Source organism: Squalius cephalus, assembly GCF_949319135.1.
Source record: "Squalius cephalus genome assembly, chromosome: 21".
In the NCBI taxonomy this organism is placed as follows: Eukaryota; Metazoa; Chordata; class Actinopteri; order Cypriniformes; family Leuciscidae; genus Squalius; species Squalius cephalus.
Genome location: NC_137142.1, coordinates 32,716,760 through 32,737,557, shown reverse-complemented (window position 1 = coordinate 32,737,557; position 20,798 = coordinate 32,716,760). Strand labels below are relative to the sequence as shown.

The following is a 20,798-nucleotide window of genomic DNA, read 5'->3' as shown; positions in this document are numbered from 1 at the left end:
AAATTCATAATTGATTTACCATCTTACCGTCTTTTCAATCCTGTCATTTGATCCATCCAGTCTGGAAATTAGTGTTTTACATTCAGGCATGGTAACAATCTTCATGTCTTCTTACTGTACTTTCCTGTTTATTGTTTCCACACAGAGAAAGCTCAAAGTGTTGAATCTGAGCTTATAAATAGCCATCGATATGAAGTCAGTCAACTTCAGAAAACGATCGCCCAGAAGGAAGAAGACCTAAACAAAATGGTTCAGCGTTACGAGCAGGTCCTTCAGGTACAGCAAAATAAAGTGAAATTGTAGCTTTTGTATATAATTGCGAGTTATTGATAAATGGCCAGCAGATGCTTCAGATAACACTTTATAGAAAGACATTGGCACAGGAATCATTTTGTGAGGAGTTTATAGCTTTTGCTAATTCCACCACATAAAGTCAGTAAGTTCAGGTTTCAGCGTATAGTTTGTGAATCATCAGGAAACACTTACCTCAGTAAACTAGCACCTCAAACTCCCCCTAGAGCTGTAGTGAATGATGTAGACCTTATGCTGCTTACATCCATCCTGGCTGAGAAGTATGCTAACTATTTGTAATAGGATTATTTCCACATCTCATAGATCTAATTGTTTACCCATGCATTTTAAGACCCAAGTTTATTACCTGGAAATTAATATAATATGACAGCATTGTAAAATGATTCAGAGATTCACCTTTGCTCAGAGTTTGGTCTTCTTGTAGAGTCGTGAGGCGGAGATGGGCGACCGTGTTTGGGAGGTGCAGAAGGAGTTAGAGGATCTTCAACAGAGGAGTCTCAGCGGCCCACAGGTACAGAGCCTCAGTTTACACACCATGAGTTGTCGTTTTTAATTAAATGTTAATTCAACGTGAATTTAATTTAAAGTCATTATTAAAAAATAATGCAATTAGCACCACTGAATTAAATAATTTATATTTAATTAATTAACTCTTTCCCTGCCATTGACGGAATTTCTGGCAATCCATGTTATCGTTGGTATACAGTAGGGGGCGCAATTATGCATCTTCTGAAAGAGTACAGAATCTCCTGATCAAAACACAGGCGAAGAAGAAGCAGAAACAAGCGATACAAGCATTGCTTACGCACATGTAAAATAACGTAACAAAATAGAAATCAAAACTGCCTAACGTTACTCAATGAAATGTCGACCCAGGACGAAGTACAGGACTTTAGGGGTGTTTATGGACTCGATTTACTCCATCTGTGCTTTGATCATCATTCTGAATCTTTACACGATTTTCTCAGCTTTTTGCTCAAAGTTTTGCTTTTTATTTTAATGAAACTTACTCACATTCAAGTGTTGATATAAAAAGAATGCATGAAGTTAGCAGAGGCTCTATTCTTTCTTTTGAGATATTGTATGTTCAGATATTCATACAACAAAATTCATACAAAAAAAAACGTTGTTAATTTGAGGACTAGTGTAGAGGAAGTTATTACTCATTTTAAGGCTATGTCTACATTAATCTAGACACATTTGAAAACGGCATTTTCATTTCAAAGCGCTCTATCTTTTGATATATTGTATGTTCAGATATTCATACAACCAAATATTCTGAGGGCCATGAAACTTTTGTGAAAAAAAAAAAATGCTGGCAACTTTTTTTAAACGTTGGCGGGGAAAGAGTTAAAAAAAAAAAAGGAGTTCATAGAAAAAAACGTTGCCATTAAAGGGATAGTTCACTTTGAAATTAACGTCCAAGTGATCTGAGGGTGCGGGCGCTTCCTGCTGTGTGACGTGTACGTAGACTGGTGCATAGATATACAGTGAGGAAAATAAGTATTTGAACACCCTGCTATTTTGCAAGTTCTCCCACTTGGAAATCATGGAGGGGTCTGAAATTGTCATCGTAGGTGCATGTCCACTGTGAGAGACATAATCTAAAAAAAAAAAATCCAGAAATCACAATGTATGATTTTTTAACTATTTATTTGTATGATAAAGCTGCAAATAAGTATTTGAACACCTGTCTATCAGCTAGAATTCTGACCCTCAAAGACCTGTTAGTCTGCCTTTAAAATGTCCACCTCCTCTCCATTTATTATCCTAAATTAGATGCACCTGTTTGAGGTTGTTAGCTGCATAAAGACACCTGTTCACCCCATACAATTAGTAAGAATCCAACTACTAACATGGCCAAGACCAAAGAGCTGTCCAAAGACACTAGAGACAAAATTTTACACCTCCACAAGGCTGGAAAGGGCTACGGGGAAATTGCCAAGCAGCTTGGTGAAAAAAGGTCCACTGTTGGAGCAATCATTAGAAAATGGAAGAAGCTAAACATGACTGTCAGTCTCCCTCGGACTGGGGCTCCATGCAAGATCTCACCTCGTGGGGTCTCAATGATCCTAAGAAAGGTGAGAAATCAGCCCAGAATTACACGGGAGGAGCTGGTCAATGACCTGAAAAGAGCTGGGACCACCGTTTCCAAGGTTACTGTTGGTAATACACTAAGACGTCATGGTTTGAAATCATGCATGGCACGGAAGGTTCTCCTGCTTAAACCAGCACATGTCAAGGCCCGTCTTAAGTTTGCCAATGACCATTTGGATGATCCAGAGGAGTCATGGGAGAAAGTCATGTGGTCAGATGAGACCAAAATAGAACTTTTTGGTCATAATTCCACTAAACGTGTTTGGAGGAAGAAGAATGATGATGAGTACCATCCCAAGAACACCATCCCTACTGTGAAGCATGGGGGTGGTAGCATCATGCTTTGGGGGTGTTTCTCTGCACATGGGACAGGGCGACTGCACTGTATTAAGGAGAGGATGACCGGGGCCATGTATTGCGAGATTTTGGGGAACAACCTCCTTCCCTCAGTTAGAGCATTGAAGATGGGTCGAGGCTGGGTCTTCCAACACGACAATGACCCGAAGCACACAGCCAGGATAACCAAGGAGTGGCTCTGTAAGAAGCATATCAAGGTTCTGGCGTGGCCTAGCCAGTCTCCAGACCTAAACCCAATAGAGAATCTTTGGAGGGAGCTCAAACTCTGTGTTTCTCAGCGACAGCCCAGAAACCTGACTGATCTAGAGAAGATCTGTGTGGAGGAGTGGGCCAAAATCCCTCCTGCAGTGTGTGCAAACCTGGTGAAAAACTACAGGAAACGTTTGACCTCTGTAATTGCAAACAAAGGCTACTGTACCAAATATTAACATTGATTTTCTCAGGTGTTCAAATACTTATTTGCAGCTGTATCATACAAATAAATAGTTAAAAAATCATACATTGTGATTTCTGGATTTTTTTTTTTAGATTATGTCTCTCACAGTGGACATGCACCTACGATGACAATTTCAGACCCCTCCATGATTTCTAAGTGGGAGAACTGGCAAAATAGCAGGGTGTTCAAATACTTATTTTCCTCACTGTATATACACTAGATGTCGCATTAAAGACATTCGTTCCAATGAACTGCCGTAGCCAAGGCGACATCTAGTGTATATATCTATGCATCAGTCTGCGCACACGACACACACCAGGATGCGCTCGCGCCCTCAGATCACTTGGACGTGGTTGTGTTATAAGAGGTAAAACCGATATAAATACTGTTCGTTTTCTCACACAAACCGCTCGTTTCGTGTCTTAGGCCATCAATGTGTACTTACGATGGGGAATTGTTTAATTTGGACGATGGGGAATTGTTTTAATTTGGACTCTGTGCATGCTCTTTGAGATAGTGACCATAGACCTGCATGATATGACTGTCAGACAAGAACGGTTTGACCTAAAAATATCAAAATTGAAACTACTGCGGAAAAAAAGACACCTACATCTTGGATGCCCTTCAGGTAAGCTAAAACATACCAAAATTTAATTTCAAAGTGAACTATCCCTTTAACCTGAAGCATCAGTGTTTGCTCATGTTATGTTTTATATTTATTGCGCTTTGACAATAATTCCGACATACAAATTGACTTCAAATGACTGCTTAAATTTCCATATGGATTTTGATTTGTAAATAAATGAATGCTGCTTTCACACTCTATCGGAATTATCGTAAATACAAGTTTCCATGTTTAAATGTGGACATACTGTAAAAGAATAGGCCATAGGAATGAATTTTCCTGAAAAGGTTTGGAATGTATCCCTGAGAAAGAGGCCTTAAACAGTCTCTGTTCTCAATTAACCCCTCAGAGAGCATCCTGGGCTGTTAGATTTATGCCACAGTGCGCTCTCAGGCGAGCCGTGCATGCTTGGAGAGAGGCAAAAAGTTGAGCCTTGTTCAGGATAAAGCGGTCCTTGTGTGTTCGGTGCCGTTACAAAGCGCTTGCTCTGTGACGTGAAACACCTCTGGGGCCCATGCTGCATTTCTGCAGTCTGATGTCACAAGCTTTCTGTGGGCAAACACCACAACATCTAGTTATAATTGATTGTTGAATTGTTTGAATTGTGCAGTCATGTGACCTGCTGATTCTGTTTTGTGTTTCAGGGTCTTGATGAGTTACAGGTAGGTTTTATTTTCATCTATTTGTCTGATTAACTCAAGTTTTTGGAAATTTTAACTGGTTGAAACACCAACGATTACAACTGTCTTTGGTTCACTGCAGTTTTAAAGAGAAAATACTCCACAATAGTGTCGACTTATGAATTTGCACATGGTTTGTCTTAAAGCATATTAAAAAACAGCACATACACATATAAACAACATTAAAAGCTGGATTTTCACCACAGGGGGACTGAAAACAAGACACTGTGTACTCTAGCATTTAAAAGTTGTTGTTTTTCCCCCCAAAGAAATTAAGTTATTCAGCAAGGATGCATTAACTTGATCATGCTGTTCTTTTGAACTTTCTATTTATCAAAGAATCCTGAAAATATTGGAGTAAATATGCAGAAAATACAGCTTTTGATTGTAAAAAATATTACACAATCTTAGATTTATTTTACTATTTTTACTTATGTTTTTGATAACCCTCTATGAACATAAGAGACTCTTTTTTTCTTTCAAAAACATTAAAAAAAACGTGGTGTTCCTCCACGTGTTGCTCTTATATATTATTTTGACCTCTAGTCTTTTTCTCTGTCCAATCAGGTTCAGCTTGCAGAAAAGACAACCATGTTGAGCGAAGCCAAGCTAAAAGAGCAGGAATACCATGACAGGGTAAGTGAAGAGGTATACAAGCAGAAAGACGGAGAGTTTAGCAGGATGGGTAGCGCTCTGTACCACTTAACCGGATGTGTTATTTTTCATGTAGCTAGCAATAAACCCTGTTGACAGTTTAACTAACTTTAACTAGCTTGTTCATCAGGATTCTCTTGCTTTGCCATTTCAGTAGTTGACCTGAATGAGAGAACTGACCGTAGAAGAAGACAATCTCGAGCTTGTGTTTGCGTGCTTGCACAGAGTATCTTTTAGGCCTAAGAAGTGTTTAGCACACAAAGACAATGTAGAAGGCAAAGAGAAAGAATGAGAGGAGCGTTTAGCAACCCGTCACATTCCCAGAGCTCCTGCACCCCTTTAGCGGTGTAAAACCGAAACGAGATTAGATTCATTGCACCGCACATCTGTTTACTCTTATTTCAACTTTACAAACAGTTACAGCAGCGCTCATGCTGTTTCTCTCACCCCACACGAATGCTAACTCACACGAGGAGGCGAACACACTGAACATGCCTTTATTTTTATAACCCGGCTTCACCCTGGGCCATACATTGTTGTTAATTTGAGGACTAGTGTAGGGGAAGTTATTACTCATTTTAAGGCTATGTCTACATTAATCTAGACACATTTGAAAACGGTATTTTCATTTCAAAGTGCTCCGTCCACATTAGCATTTTATGCGTTTTCCCCCAAAAAATTGTCCTTAAAGGAGTGATGAACTGAGAAATCAAATTTTCCTTGAGCTTTTGACATATAAGAGGTCATCATACTATAAGAATATCCTGTAAGTTTCAGAACTGAAAACTTCCTTGTTAGTCCAATAAAAGCTTTTATTGACACCAGGCACAGCGAACGACAGGTTTTTCAAAGTGGGGATCTATGACGTCACAGGGTATCAAACCCCGCCTCCACAGGAGAAGATCAACGCCTACTTCAACTCTGCCTGTTTAGCCCCGCCCAACGATTCACGCATTACATGAAACTCATTATAATATGCAAAACTGTTATCCAATCATAGAAGTGGGCGTTTACTTCCAAGTCTTCAATGCGGCACGCCCATAAAAACCGAGCGTTTCAGGAGCTAGGCTCAAAACCAGGGTAGAAAATAGCCTATTACTTATTCATTTTGATGTTTTTGAATGTAAAAACCAAGCGAACGTCATAAGTTGACCTCAGACAACAAGATAAAAAATTAAAAAAGCCAAAACTGTGCATGCGTAAAACGTAATAAAAACTCACTGAGATGATATAGAGAGACCAAACATAATAAAGTTCTTCTCATGCTGTTCTTCTGGCATTATCATTTTATTAGCAAAATATCTCAGCACTTATTGATATTTATTTAGTTAGTTAGTTAGTTAGTTAGTTAGTTAAAGAGCAATTGCCCTCATGTTTTGACACAGGACAGCAATTGCAAATTAATGTTGTGTCATCTTTGCAGGAATGCAATATGAAGGTTGTACAAAGTAACATTTATCTTTATCAACACTGTGAAAGTGAATAGCTCACAGCTGGGACACACCGGTATAAAACTGGGTACAATATGCGTCACATGACTAAACATGCGTCACTGTTTTGGAATATCTCTGTTTTCACAGTCCACACGGAAACAGCATTTTCAAATGTATCTGTATTAGTGTAGACGTAGACAAAGATTGCTGTGGGATTTCATGACTAGTTTTTATGCCTGATTGCATTTCTCGTGTCCTATTTTTATTTATTTTTTTCAATTCCTAAAACCTGTATTAAACTATAGCCTAGACCGTTCACTTTAAAGATCACTTTTACACTGTATTTATTTATTTTCAATAATGGTCTTTATTCTCAATTTATTTTTTAGATTCACGCTCTGGAAGACAAAATAAGACGCTCCCATAAAAACACAGTGGTGACCCACCTGGGAAGCACATATCGAGGTAAATAATCCTAATCATTTTCTATAAAGATGGCTTTTGAGTGCGATGTCATCTGGGGGCAAGCAGAACAATGGTTTTAAAGCCAGCTGTTATCCAGATGTCATTTACTGTCTTATTTATCTGTTTGTAATATGAATTTGGAGGGGGGGTTTAGCCACCTAATGACTGTAAAATGCTTGTCAAGTATCTCCTGTAGTTCCCAGAGGTTAATGAATGATGTGGAACACTGACCCTTGGCAAACAAACCTCAGCTTCATCTTCACTAGCTCAGAGCCATCAGTCTCCACAGGAGAGCCGTGCTTTAACACCCTGCTATCAATCATGCACATATGCAGACCTTAAACATATGGGCAGCCAGAGGCCGGTGTTGTAGAGAGATCTGCCCCTCCACGGCCCTTCCCTGCTGGTGTAATAAAGAGCTCATCTCTGAATCTAATGGGTTTCACAGACCATGTTTCTCCCCAGTTCCCACAAATGACCCCAGATCCAGACAGTCGTCTCAGAGATCTGCAGCGTCTTTTATACTCGCATTGTTTGGATGAGAGCAGCGTCATTATCAGCACCAAAAAATATCTTTTGTGTTACATGGAGGAAAGAATGTCATATGGTTTTTGGATACAATGATGAGGAAATGTAGACTGAATTTTCAGTAAACGATAAGTTAGAGCACTGTGAACACTGATTCATGATGTCTTTAAATATACAACACTGTTCAAAAGTTTGGGGTCAGTTCTTTTTTTCTTTCTTTTTAAAAAAAAACTAATACTTTTATTCAGCAAGGATGCATTAAATCGATCAAATGTGACAGTAAAGACATTTATAATATTACAAAAGATTTCTGTTTCAAATAAATGCTGTTCTTTTGAACTTTCTATTCATCAGAGAATCCTGAAAAAAAAAAAAAGTACCTTGGTTTCCACAAGAATATGAAGCAGCACAACTGTTTCCAACACTGATAATAATCATAAATGGTTCTTGAGCATCAAATCATCATATTAGAGTGATTTCTGAAGGATCATGTGACTCTGAAGACTGGAGTAATGATGCTGAAAATTCAGCTTTGATCACAGGAATAAATTACATTAATAATAAATAATAATATTTCACAGTATTAGTGTTTTTACTGTATTTTTTTTATCAAATAAACGCAGCCTTGGTGAGCAAAAGAGTTATTCTTTCAAAAAACAATGAAAAAAGACACTGACCTCAATCAACTTTTCCTCTCAGCATCTTCATGAATGAATCAAACTTCCTGGATGCATTTTTTCAGAGCTTTTTTGTAATGCTTTCTTCAGTTACTTTATCTGCAAAATAAACATGAAATGCTGAATTTGTCCCAAAGATGACGTCTTAAAACAGTCTTCATTTTGCGAGTGTCGATGAAGCCTTAGAAAGCTTGTCTTAGGTTTGGAAACAGAGCTCTAGTCATCATCTCTCCTCATAAACCACATTAAATGTCCTAAATTATTTCCCTAAGGAGGTTTTCCTTTGAAGACGTCTCTGACATGCAACTAAACAAACCGCCTGTTATCTGCTCACTCAGACCTTATACATAAACAAATCTCATCCATTTATCCCTCAGCTTATCTGTGTGGCCTCCACATTAAAGGGACAGTAGTTTATAAAGTCTTTTTGACCTTCTGACCGCCTCACCCTCCAATAAACGCTCGCTCACAAGTCACACACTGCCTCAGAAACGACCTGCAGAAGTCTTTGATAGAGTGATTTATGGTCACTATTCATTGTTTTCTATATTATTAATGTTTTTTGTTCATTGTGCAGTCAACAGTTTAAGCATGTGCTAACGGTTGTCGTAAACCAGGCCGTCTGTATGGATGTGTTGTTTTGGAGATGAGACTGATTTGGCTCGTGTTTCGGCCCAGCTGGGCTGTCCTGAGGTCAGTCAGACAGGTCGGGTTATTTATTCGCCTCTCATTTCTCCATGCTTCCTGATCAAAGGCCTGTTTGAGTTTCAGCGGCACCTCGAGTTCCAGCTCTCTCTGTCAAGCCGTCTTGTTCCTGGTCGTTCAGCCACCCGAGTGTCTTCAGCGCGGGTTAAATGGACTTTCCAGAGAGACGCACGGCTCCTCCTGCTAATTGCCAGTCATTCACAGGTTTAATGAGGCAAACAAACAGATCGCTGTGCCTTCTGTGCCGTTTCTGCATGCTCTAGATATTGTAATGCATATTTCAAAATAACCGTTTCACTCAAAAATGGATAATTGCTTAATCCTTACATCACTGCTGTGAGACAATACTGAAGATTTACTGCACATCTGGGGTGCTTTGAATGCGCATGATGTTTACCACATGTGCACATTTACATTTAGTCATTTTAGCAGACACCTTTGTCCAAAGCGACTTACAAATGAGGACTAAAGCAAGTGAATCATCGTGAAGAGGCATAAACAACACAAGAAGTGCTCAAAATACAAAGTTCAGGCATTGCTCAGAGTACCATAACCCAGACAAGGGAGGATAAAAGGAAAAGGAGAGAATTTAGCAACCTCTATTTAGCGAAATAGCTCAAATTTTGCTCTATTTAGCAAAAAAAAACTCAATTTAGCAAAAACGTACACTACTGTTCACAATTTTGGGGTCGGTAAGATTTGTAAAAAATATTTTAGGTGTGGCGGTTGTACTGGCTTGCGATTCTGAAGATGTGGTGTTCTCGTAGGTATTTTACGTCATGTTTTCCATGGTATCAGCAGCGCAGAAACCTACCCACCCATTGCCAGCTTTATTACATGCCTTTTTAAAAGTTACTTTTTGTTCATTCATGGTCTCAACGTCTCCTGTTACGTTTCTGCTCTCACTTCTTCATCCATTAAAAGCAGGGTGGAAAACGGAAAAGCCCCCACCTAGATTGAGCCAAAGCTTCTTGTATTTTACCCACAATGCTGTCATTATAGTGTTTCCAGTGTCGCTGCGAGCTGGCACCCTTAACTACTGTGCCTGGAAGTGAGGCGCGTCTAGCGCTCTGATTTACGGGCTGATTATTGCCACGCAGGGTGTGTGTTTAATGAATGTATTGAGTGTATGAATGCATGCTTATCTTATTGATGTCAAAGCTGAGGAAAATTGTCCTCCATTACCAGTGCAGGTTCTGAAAGATTAACTCTTATTAATGCTTAATTCTTCAGATTTCAAACAATTAAACCGTCCTAGAATCGAGGCAAACAGGTTTTCAATGTAAAAGTCTAGTTACAAGTTGCAACATTATTTACATTGTCTTTTCTCTCTGACTCTGTTGGTTCAGCTATTATAAGATGATGGTTGGTGTGGAGTGTTCGGAGGGTTTATAAGTTCGTCATCTGGCTGTTCTGGTTTTAATTACGTGCCTGATGGAGCAGTGTTCAGCAGATCTTGACTGAATAAGGGTTTTGTACTTTAAAAAGCGGTGACTGTTTCATCTAACACTGAGCTTAAACTCATAGATTATGATTATGATGAATCTGCTGTTTGTTTGTCTTCACAGATATGTCACACAACAGCACGGACCCCTTCTCCGAGCCCACCGAATACGAGTACCTCAAGAAGGTCATGTTTGAGTACATGATGGGAAGAGAGACAAAGGTACATTTTGGGGAAGACTAATATATATATTTTTTAAATATTAACTTTAATATGACATAAGAGCTAAAGTTAGGGGCCGAGTTTGCTTACATGAGGATCAGTGTTGTTATTGTTAATTAAAACTATTAAAATAATTTTTGTTCAATGAATAAAGCTGAAACAAATATAAGTATTAAATGGAAAAACTTAAATGACAATTAAAAATGCTGCCTTGGCAACTAACTGAAATAAACAAGTTTAAGTTGGACTAAAATTACTAAAACAAAAATGGAAATAATGCTAAATATAAATATTAGAAAATGGCAAAAAACACATTACAAAAACTGAAATTAATTTGAAAAAACCTAAAAAAATATTAATAATTACTGTAATAGTATATAAGTACTATTAGACACTGATTTGAGGATGTCACATGATTGTAATATTTTTTTAACCACCTTTTGAAATTTTGGTACTATCAAATAATATTTATCCAATATATAATGGGGACTATATATACGACTCATTTTCTGATCATATTCTTCCATGTTGTAAAACTTGCATTTTATCATAATGTTTTTTTCCCAGAATGCACAAAGTTTTCCACAACATAATAATGCCATTTGTTAGAGGAAGGATGCAGTAAATAAGTGTGACGGGGAGTCCGGATGGAAGCCTATAAAATGATTCGTTCCCATGAAAACTCCCGACAGCATAATTCCGTGTCCATTCAGCAGGACCCTAATGAGCCAATCTTGTCCGTTTAGCCAGGACTAATTAACAGGCCGTTGATGCCGCCCTAAAGCCAGCGGGATTCCCCCTCGTTGCTAATAAACAGTCGGGTCCTTATGACATCACAACAGGCCTCCCTGTCAGAGAGGATGTGGCTCGTTCTCATCACATGACCCAGTAACGCCTGCCATTTTAAGAGAGTTGCTCGGGGTAAACGGCTGTGCTGGTTCTGATTAGCGCTGTATATGGCGGAGCTATCTCGGGCTGATTACCCAGCAGGCTGCAGATAATGAGCTTTTTGTCTTTGCGAGATGTAATTGCTCACAGAAGAGTGGGAGCAGCAGCTCCGCTAAAGATGGGCGGCAGTGTTGTTATTGTTAACTAAAACTTAAATTTGTAAAAAATTGTTTTCGCTAACTGAAATAAAACTGACTTAAAGGGAGTTCACCCAGAAAAGTTCCTCCAAACCTGTATGAGTTTCTCAAAAGTTTGAAAAATATGGGGAACCAAACAGTTAATGGACCCATTGACTTCCATAGTATGGAAAAAAATACTATGGAAGTCAATGGGTCCTGAGTATATATATATATCTTTTTTTTTCATTGAAATAAAGCTGAAACAAATATAAATATTAAATGAAAAAGTTTAAGTTTTTAACTAAAATTACTAAAACAAAAATGGAAATAAAATAATGCTAAATGTATATAAATATAAATTGGCAAAGAACACATTACAAAAACTAAAACTAAAATTAATTTGAAAACCTAAAAAATATTAATAATTACTGTAATAGTATATAAGTACTATTAGACACTGATTTGAGGATGTTAAATTCCAGAATCCATGATTGTAATATTTTTTTTAACCACCTTTTGAAATTTTGGTACTATCAAATAATATTTATCCAATATATAATGAGGACTACACATATATATGTATGTGTATGTAGGTAGGTGTGTGTGTATGTATATATGTGTGTATATATATATATATATATATATATATATATATATATATACAGTACCAGTCAAAAGTTTGGAAACATTACTATTTTTAATGTTTTTGAAAGAAGTCTCTTATGCTCATCAAGCCTGCAGTTAAAAAAAAAAAAAAAAAAAAAAACAGTAATATTATGAAATATTATTACAATTTAAAATAATGGTTCTCTTTTTTAATATACTTTAAAATGTAATTTATTTTTGTGATGCAAAGCTGAATTTTCATCAGCAAGTACTCCAGTCTTTGGTGTCTTATGATCCTTCAGAAATCATTCTAATATGATGATTTATGGTCAATGTTGGAAACAGTTGTGCTGCTTAATATTTTTTTTATAACCTGAGATACTTTTTTCAGGATTATTTGATGAATAAAAAGTTAAAAAGAACTGTATTTATTTAGAATATAAATCTTTTGTAACACTATACACTACCGTTCAAAAGTTTGGGTACCGTTTTTTTTAAAGAAATTAGTACTTTAATTCAACAAGGATGTGTTAAATTGATAAAAGGTGATGGTAACGATTTATATTGTTAGAAATGTTTTTATTTTGAATAAATGCTGTTTTTATGAATAAATGCTGTTAACGTTTTACTCATCAATGAATCCTGAAAAAAGTATTCCAAAAAAATATATTAAACAGCACAACTGTTTCCATCATTGATAATAACTGAGTATCAAATCATCATATTAGAATGATTTCTGAAGGATCATAAGACACCAAAGACTGGAGTACTTGCTGATGAAAATTCAGCTTTGCATCACAAAAATAAATTACATTTTAAAATATATAAAAAAAGAGAACCATTATTTTAAATTGTAATAATATTTCATAATATTACTGTTTTTGTTTTTGTTTTTGTTTTTTTTTAACTGCAGGCTTGATGAGCATAAGAGACTTCTTTCAAAAACATTAAAAATAGTAATGTTTCCAAACTTTTGACTGGTACTGTGTATATATATAAAAAACTAAAACTGATAACAATGACAAAAGCACAACAAAATGACTAAAACTTAAACTAAAATATAAATCTAATTCAAATAATTAATAAACAATAATAAACACATCAATAATACTGAGCACGGGTCTGTTTTCTGCACTTGCATGTGTGCTTCACTCCTTCACATGGTTTTACTATTGTTTTATATAAAGACTAGATAGGAATAAATGGGTAACATCACTTATGAACAAATGTAATCATTAAGTAATTTCTTGCGCTTAAATAACAGAGTGTAATGTTAGATGCTGATTTGATATGAGATCATTTTCATTTCTCACTCTTTTTTCTTTTTTCTTTAGACGATGGCCAAAGTGATAACATCCATGCTGAAGTTTCCTCCGGACCAGGCGCAGAAGGTTCTGGAGCGTGAGGACTCTCGTGTGATGGTGAGCTGTGTGTTTGGCTGTGTGTTTAGTATGACGAAGCAGCTGTGAGTTTAAACGTAACCTTTAAAGACTCTCCGAAACTCTCCATATGTTAACAGTCGGACTGAAACGGGTATCCCAGATGTGTGCCCTAATGTTCTGTCTGTATGTGCAGATCCTCACGGTTGCTTCATATGTGACCCTGGACAGTGGTGTAGTCTACGTGATACGCAGGTATACGCCGTATACCCACTAGAAAAGGCCAAGGATTTGCGTATACCCACTTAAAAAAAGCGTGAGGATACGTATCAACTTCGTTTTGTGTCAGAACTTTCACACTTTCATTCATAAATTCACCCCGTCTGTGTTTGCGAAGCGACGGATCGAATCGCGGAATCCAGTCACAAATGGAACTTGCTATATAAAGCAGAACGTCACGGAATTTGGCTATTTTTGAACGAATAAATCAAAAGTAGGGCTGTACAATGAATCAAATCTCGATATGGACTAGTGTCTAGGAATATTAAAGTTAAAAGAGACTGCAATTGTTCTACGCGTCTCTGGGAATGAGCGCTCCGTGTGTGCTCCACTACACACACACACACACACACAGAAGCACGCGTGACTCACGCTCGTGGTGTTTTCAGCGTTTCACTGTATTGAGACATGATGTAAGCTACACATGTGCATTTCATCGCAGAGCTGCGAGAGTCACTTGATGAGAATTTCACCATTTCATTTGATAAAACTATCGTCATTCATTCGTTTCATATACACACAGAAACTGTTATGTCTTTACGACAACCTGTCAAAATAAAAGTTCTGTATAACTTGAAGAAATTATAACAGAAATATATTACTATTGCACAGAGTATACTTCAGGCCTAATAATAATAATAATAATAATAATAATAATAATAATAATAATAATAGTTTATTAAAACACACAGAAACTCAAATGTCTACAACCCACCAAAATAAAAGTTCGGTCTCACTCAAATTAATTAGAAAGAAATTGCACAGTAAAATGTATTTTAAAATAAAAAATTTTTTTCAAAAACACCATTTCTAAAAGTAAATTTGTATTTGTGCCTATAATGCTTTAAAAAAAATTGTTGAAAATTGTCAACTGATAAAACCTGTGCTTCAGGGACCATATTCATATAACATCTAAGGCTAAAGGTAGCTCTTAACTGACTGAGTTAGATGGTGATTAACACTAAACAGTAGAAAATCAGTCCAGTCTCCCCAGCTGTAAATGTCATTGGCTGTTAAAGTCTTGTGTTGCTTATAATAAATTGACATGTTGATAACACTTAGTATTTCATAATGCTCTCAATTACATGTCGATGCATACTGTATGCATTAGTGAGTGTGGTGGTGCTTATGGGGTGACGCTCTGGGATGGGTGAGTATGCGGCGGGGGGGGGGGGGGGGGGGGGGTGTTATATTAGAGTATACTCACTACAAAAAACTAGACTACACCACTAACCCTGGATCACAAAACCAGTCACGAGTCGCACGGGTTTATCTGTGGCAATAGCCAACAATACATTATACGAGTCAAAATTATCGATTTTTCTTTTAGGCCAAAAATCATTAGGACATTAAGTAAAGATCATGTTCCATGAAGATATTTAGTAAAAAAACATTTATTTTTGTGAGTGAATGCAGCACAATCGCCAACATAAATGAACAACTTTAAAGGAGATTTTCTCAATGTTTCACATTTTTCTGCACCCTCAGATTCCAGGTATTGGCTTTTTCTAACAAACCACACATCAATGGAAAGCTTATTGATTCAGCTTTCAGGTGATGTATGAATCTCAATTTAAAAAAATTGACCCATGTGACTGGTTTTGTGGTCCAGGGTCACATAAGTGTTTCTTATTGATTACTTTATGGTTTGTTTGTTATCAGGTTTCTGCAGTGTGGTCACAGCGTTTCCTTTTCAATTTTCCATTAAATTCATATAGTATCATTATTTCAGGAAACTGAATTCATGACATTTATTTCACTTTCTCCAGCTGTTTAGTCATTTGTTACTTCTCACCCGCTCAGGAACTTTTAGTTCTGTAATGATTTTTAATATCCAGAGATGTTGATGCTTTTGAAAGAAGTCTCTTCTGCTCACCAAGGCTCCATTTATCATCAGAAACACAGTAAAAACTGTAATATTGTGAAATATTATTACAATTTAAAATAGCTGTTTTCTGTGTGAATATATAGTAAAGTATAATTTATTCCTGTGATCAAAGCTGAATTTTCAGCATCATTACTCCAGGCTTCAGTGTCACATGATCCTTCAGAAATCACTCTAATATGATGATTTGATGCTCAAGAAATTGATCAATGTTGAAAACAGTTGTGCTGCTTAATATGTGTGGAAACCATGATACCAGTGAATAGAAGGTTAAAAAGCATTATATAAGTTTGTTACATTATATATGTATTATATATTTACTATCACTTTTGATCAGTTTAATACATCCTTGCTGACGAAAAGTATTAATTTTATATTAAATATATAACTGACCCCAAACTTTTGAATGGTAGTGTACATCACAGCCTTGAATCAGGATGTTCTACTTGCTGTTTTGATTATTTATGTATTTTAAATATGTATCTACTAAGAGTTGGATATAAGCATAGCAACACCCTGGCAACCACCTGCTGAACAACACCTCAGCACCGGAGCTTTCCCCCTGTGCTCTTTCTGTGATGTCGGTTTTGGCTGTTCATTTTAATGCATGTCCCTGCAGCAAATAGTTATAAAAATAGTTGAAGTAACTGGGCTTCTGTTCCCCATCTGTGTTTTACAGCCTTGGCTTCGGTAAGGTGGAACCAGAACTGTGCCTGAACCTGCCTGACTAAACCACCGATCCTCCTCCTCCTGCTGCTGCTGAGGGATGCTACTGACCTGATCGAGCCCGGCCTGCTTATCTGTGTGTGTGTGTGTGTGTGTGTGTGTGAGAGAGAGAGAGAGAGACAGAGCAGTGTGTGTGTGCGCGAGAGAGAGAGCAGTGTGTGTGAGAGAGTGAGCTGTGTGTGTGTGTGCGAGAGAGAGAGAGAGAGCTGTGTGTGTGTGTGAGAGAGAGAGAGCAGTGTGTGTGTGTGTGTGTGTGTCAGAGACAGAGCAGTGTGTGTGTGTGTGTGTGTGAGACAGAGAGAGAGCAGTGTGTGTGCGTGTGTGTGAGACAGAGAGAGAGCAGTGTGTGTGTGAGAGAGAGAGAGAGAGAGCGAGCAGTGTGTGTGTGTGTGTGTGTGTGTGTGTGTGTGTTTGTGTGTGTGTGTGTGTGTGAGAGACAGAGAGAGAGCTGTGTGTGTGTGTGTGTGTGTGTGTGTGTGTACGGTTACCGGTACAAGGGAACTAGGTTAGATTAAGAAACTGAGAGAAAATGTAAAGAATATTCTTAAATTTGTAGCTTGCCAGAAAATAATTTATTATGTGGATTTTTTCCTGCTTTCTCTTTTTCTTTTTAGGCTAGACTGTTCTTTTTATAAAGCTGCGTTTCTATGATTTGAAGACTTGTGCAATAAGTTTGATTGTAAGTTTCAGTTTGTTTGATCTATTCTTCCTCAATCATTATGTTTGTATTCTCCTTTCCTCTGTAAGGTGAGATGAAACGACCCTTTAACTGTCTGTCTGCACAGCACATGTACAGGATAAAGACACAGGCTCATAGTATGATGACTGTTTACTATGCTTTCTTTTGTTTGTTTGTTTTTGTAACTTAATCCTGTATTTTCGGGGAAACTGACTAATTAGAATCATGCTTCATACTGTAAATAATCATTGATGGAAAAAAGGCTATAAATCTCTGTCATAGGGCACTTTGAGGTGGTTAATACATTTTAAGACAACTAATAAAGTTTTATTTACACTACATTCACATGCTCTTTATTCTGCATAGTTGCAGTTGTCAGGTAACCATCGTCTTTATGTTTACTGTAATATTTACAATCACTGTTGGCCAAATGTGCAAGGACTATCATTGTACTGAACGATTATCATATTCATACAGTACCAGTCAGAGGTTTTGAAACATTACTATTTTTAATGTTTTTGAAAGATGTCTGAAACAAGGCTGCATTTATTTGAAAAAACTATAATATTGTGAAATATTATTACAATTTAAAATAATGGTTTTCTATTTTAATATACTTTGATATATAATATATTTCTGTGATGCAAAGCTGAATTTTCAGCATCATTGCATTGATGCTAACTTAATATAAATCTTTACTATCACTTTTTATCAATTTAACACATCCTTGCTGAATAAAAGTATTAATTTCTTTAAAAAAAACAATACCGACCCCAATTTTTCAAAAGGTAGTCTATATTGTCACAAAAAAAAAATATAAATACTTTTTTTACTTTTTATTCATCAAAGAATCCTGAAAAAAGTATCGCAGGTTATAAAAAATATTAAGCAGCACCACTGTTTCCAACATTGATAATAAATCATCATATTAGAATAATTTCTGAAGGATCATGTGACACTGAAGACTGAAGTAATGATGCTGAAAATGCAGGTTTGATCACAGGAATACATTACATTATATAATCAAATAGAAAACAGTTATTTTAAATTGTAATAATATTTCACAATATTACTGGGTTTTTTTTTTTTTTTTTTTTATCAAATAAATTCAGGCTTGAATTTATAAGTTTATTTATTTATAAGAGACTTCTTTTAAAAGCATTAAAAATAGTAATGTTTCCAAACTTTTGACCGATAATATATAACATGATATTTCCAGGGTCCTCTAAAAAAATAATTACCAAAATTTTTAGTCAGCATTCAGATTTGTTCCTGAGAATGATCAAGTTTGCATAAAAAAAAAAAAAAGTAATATGTTATATGGTGCTCTGATCCTATGCAACATAATGCAAAACTGTATTGCCAATGAGTGCAGTGTTGTTCAGTACCGAGAGCTGCCGGCAGGGGGCGCGCGCTCTGCTTCTGCTGAGTGAAATGTGATGCTCGTGCGTCAGCTCGCGCGCAACACACGCTTCAACTCCAAGATAAACTCTAGAGACGCAACAGACTGAGCAGCAGAAGGGAAGAGCCACGCAATGAGACCCCTACTCTAACCTCAACCTCCGATTCACACACTCAAATCCTCTTCGCATGCGTTAAATTCCCAAATTAGGAAAAGGACGTAGTTTTTTTTTTTTTTTCTTTAATTTTGAGACTCTTTATACAGATTTAATTGCTTTTATAAAGTTCTCATGAAATTGGCTTCAGCACTGAGGATGCAAAACAGAATGACGGAACTTTCTACACGGAAAAGAAGCGCTTTGGATGTTTTTGTGTATTTCTGTTTTGTTTCGTTGGCTTATTCCTTTAACATCGACTTGCAACATCCCCTGGTGTTTCGGGGTCCAGATGCGACGTTTTTTGGATATTCAGTCCTGGAGCACGTCCATGACAACTCGCGCTGGTGAGTTCATCCAATACAGATGTAAATAGTTGGTTATGAGTATGGTTTTGCAGTATGCGAATTGTACAATGGTTTTAAAGACGTTCAACGTCTTCAAATTAACTTTATTTTTATTTTTTTTAAGTATGTTGAGGTTTGTCTCGCGCAACCCAACTTCTAGCATAGTAAGCCAAAGCCTTTGGCCAACTGTCTTAAAGAGGTTATAAAAAAATATAAAAAAATAAAAATGTTAAAACTTATGTATAAATATATAATTAAGTAGGCCCATAAATAAATAACCACAGTACTTACGTTTTCCCGTTATTTTTCTAACGGAAGCGCTCGAGCGCTCTTCGGTTGCCATGGATACCTCCTCATGCAAACGTCCCTTCTTCATCATTTGCGCCAGGTGAAAATAACCGCACTTTTTAGGCTTCTAACTTCTTTTTAAGTTAACTTTTGTGGTCACTGAAGTGTTCTTAATGTTATATTAATAAACTATGTTGGCCTACTACAGACTAGCCGTTTGTTTTAAAAGTCGATTAATATCATTACGTTGTCGCCCCTAGCACAGTATGTCAGATGTAAACTACATTAAAGACATTTTAAATAAAGTTTTGTTTTAAATAAATCTCTAATAATATGAGAAATAATGAGTTAAAAGTATTCACCTTTTGTCGCGGTCTTCCATTGCTGTGTGTATACGAATATTCGTTAATATCGTCGTTTTAGCGCCAAAGTGAAACTCAATTAATTCACATTTTCTGTATGAATGGTCTTGTTTATTTAGCTTTATCTTGGTTTTGGATTGTCAAGTTGGCTCCAAACATTTTTGTCGACCCTTAAATGGATAATTAATCCAAAAATGAAAATTCTGTCATAATTTATCCAACCCTGCATGAATGTCGGTAATCAAACAGTTGATGGACCCCATTGACATCCGTAGTATTTTTTTTTTTTTTTTTTTTCCTACTATGGAAGTCAATGGCTACAGTAAACTGTTTGATTACCAACATTCTTTAAAATATTTTCTTTTGTGTTAAACATAAGAAAGAAGCTCATACAGGTTTGGAACAACTTGAGGGTGAGGACAGAATTTTCAATTTTGGAATACTTGAAATGTGAATTTTATTGCATTAGGTGATTTAAAGCAATCAATAAATAAATCAATAAAATTGACTTTCAAACCAGGTTGATTAAAGTCACTGAGCAAAAATGATGATGCATTTGAGGGAGAATTACACTAGGTTTGATGTTTTGTTGTCTAATATTTTATGATTACTGATCACAAGCAGCACCACAAAATAATCACACTTAATCACATTACATTCTTAAGCATTAACAGCTCGTACCATAGTAAAATACACAGTACCATAGTAAAATACACAGTAACATGAGCACTGCACTGCAAAAAAAAAAAAAAAATGCTTTTCTTACTTTAGTATTTTTGTCTTGTTTCCAATATCTAAAAATTCTTAATTAAAGTCAAGATGTCTTTACTAAAGTAGTAAAATGCCATAAGATAGTATGACTTGTTTTCTGGGAATATAAATCAAAATTAAGTAAGTTTTTGCTTAAAACAAGCAAAATTATCAAATTTATGCCAATGGGGTAAGAAAAATAATCTAAATTCAATCAAAAACAATATTATTTTTCTCAC

General features: G+C 36.4%; 2 protein-coding genes across 14 annotated transcripts in view; both read left to right on the top strand.

Annotated features, from left to right (window-relative positions):
* The window catches only part of golga4 (golgin A4), a 44,489-nt gene extending 26,892 nt beyond the window's left edge, over window positions 1–17,597 (top strand). For 11 of the 12 annotated variants that reach the window (XM_079856158.1, XM_079856160.1, XM_079856165.1 and 8 more), the window contains 8 exons: window positions 146–276; window positions 737–823; window positions 4,472–4,489; window positions 5,075–5,143; window positions 6,984–7,059; window positions 10,538–10,635; window positions 13,643–13,729; window positions 15,455–15,520. In XM_079856158.1, the coding sequence (XP_079712284.1) occupies window positions 146–276; window positions 737–823; window positions 4,472–4,489; window positions 5,075–5,143; window positions 6,984–7,059; window positions 10,538–10,635; window positions 13,643–13,729; window positions 15,455–15,478 (590 nt within the window). In that variant the 3' untranslated portion in view covers window positions 15,479–15,520. Of the gene's footprint in view, window positions 1–145; window positions 277–736; window positions 824–4,471; window positions 4,490–5,074; window positions 5,144–6,983; window positions 7,060–10,537; window positions 10,636–13,642; window positions 13,730–15,454; window positions 15,521–16,530 lie in introns of those variants that run through there. The other variant, XM_079856166.1, reaches the window with a different exon arrangement.
* Window positions 17,598–18,715: 1,118 nt separating this feature from the next.
* itga9 (integrin, alpha 9) overlaps window positions 18,716–20,798 on the top strand; it is an 88,168-nt gene continuing 86,085 nt past the window's right edge. The window contains exon 1 of one of the 2 annotated variants that reach the window (XM_079854513.1): window positions 18,716–19,159. In XM_079854513.1, coding sequence (XP_079710639.1) covers window positions 18,948–19,159 — 212 coding nt within the window. In that variant the 5' untranslated portion in view covers window positions 18,716–18,947. The remainder of the gene's footprint in view (window positions 19,160–20,798) is intronic. The other variant, XM_079854512.1, reaches the window with a different exon arrangement.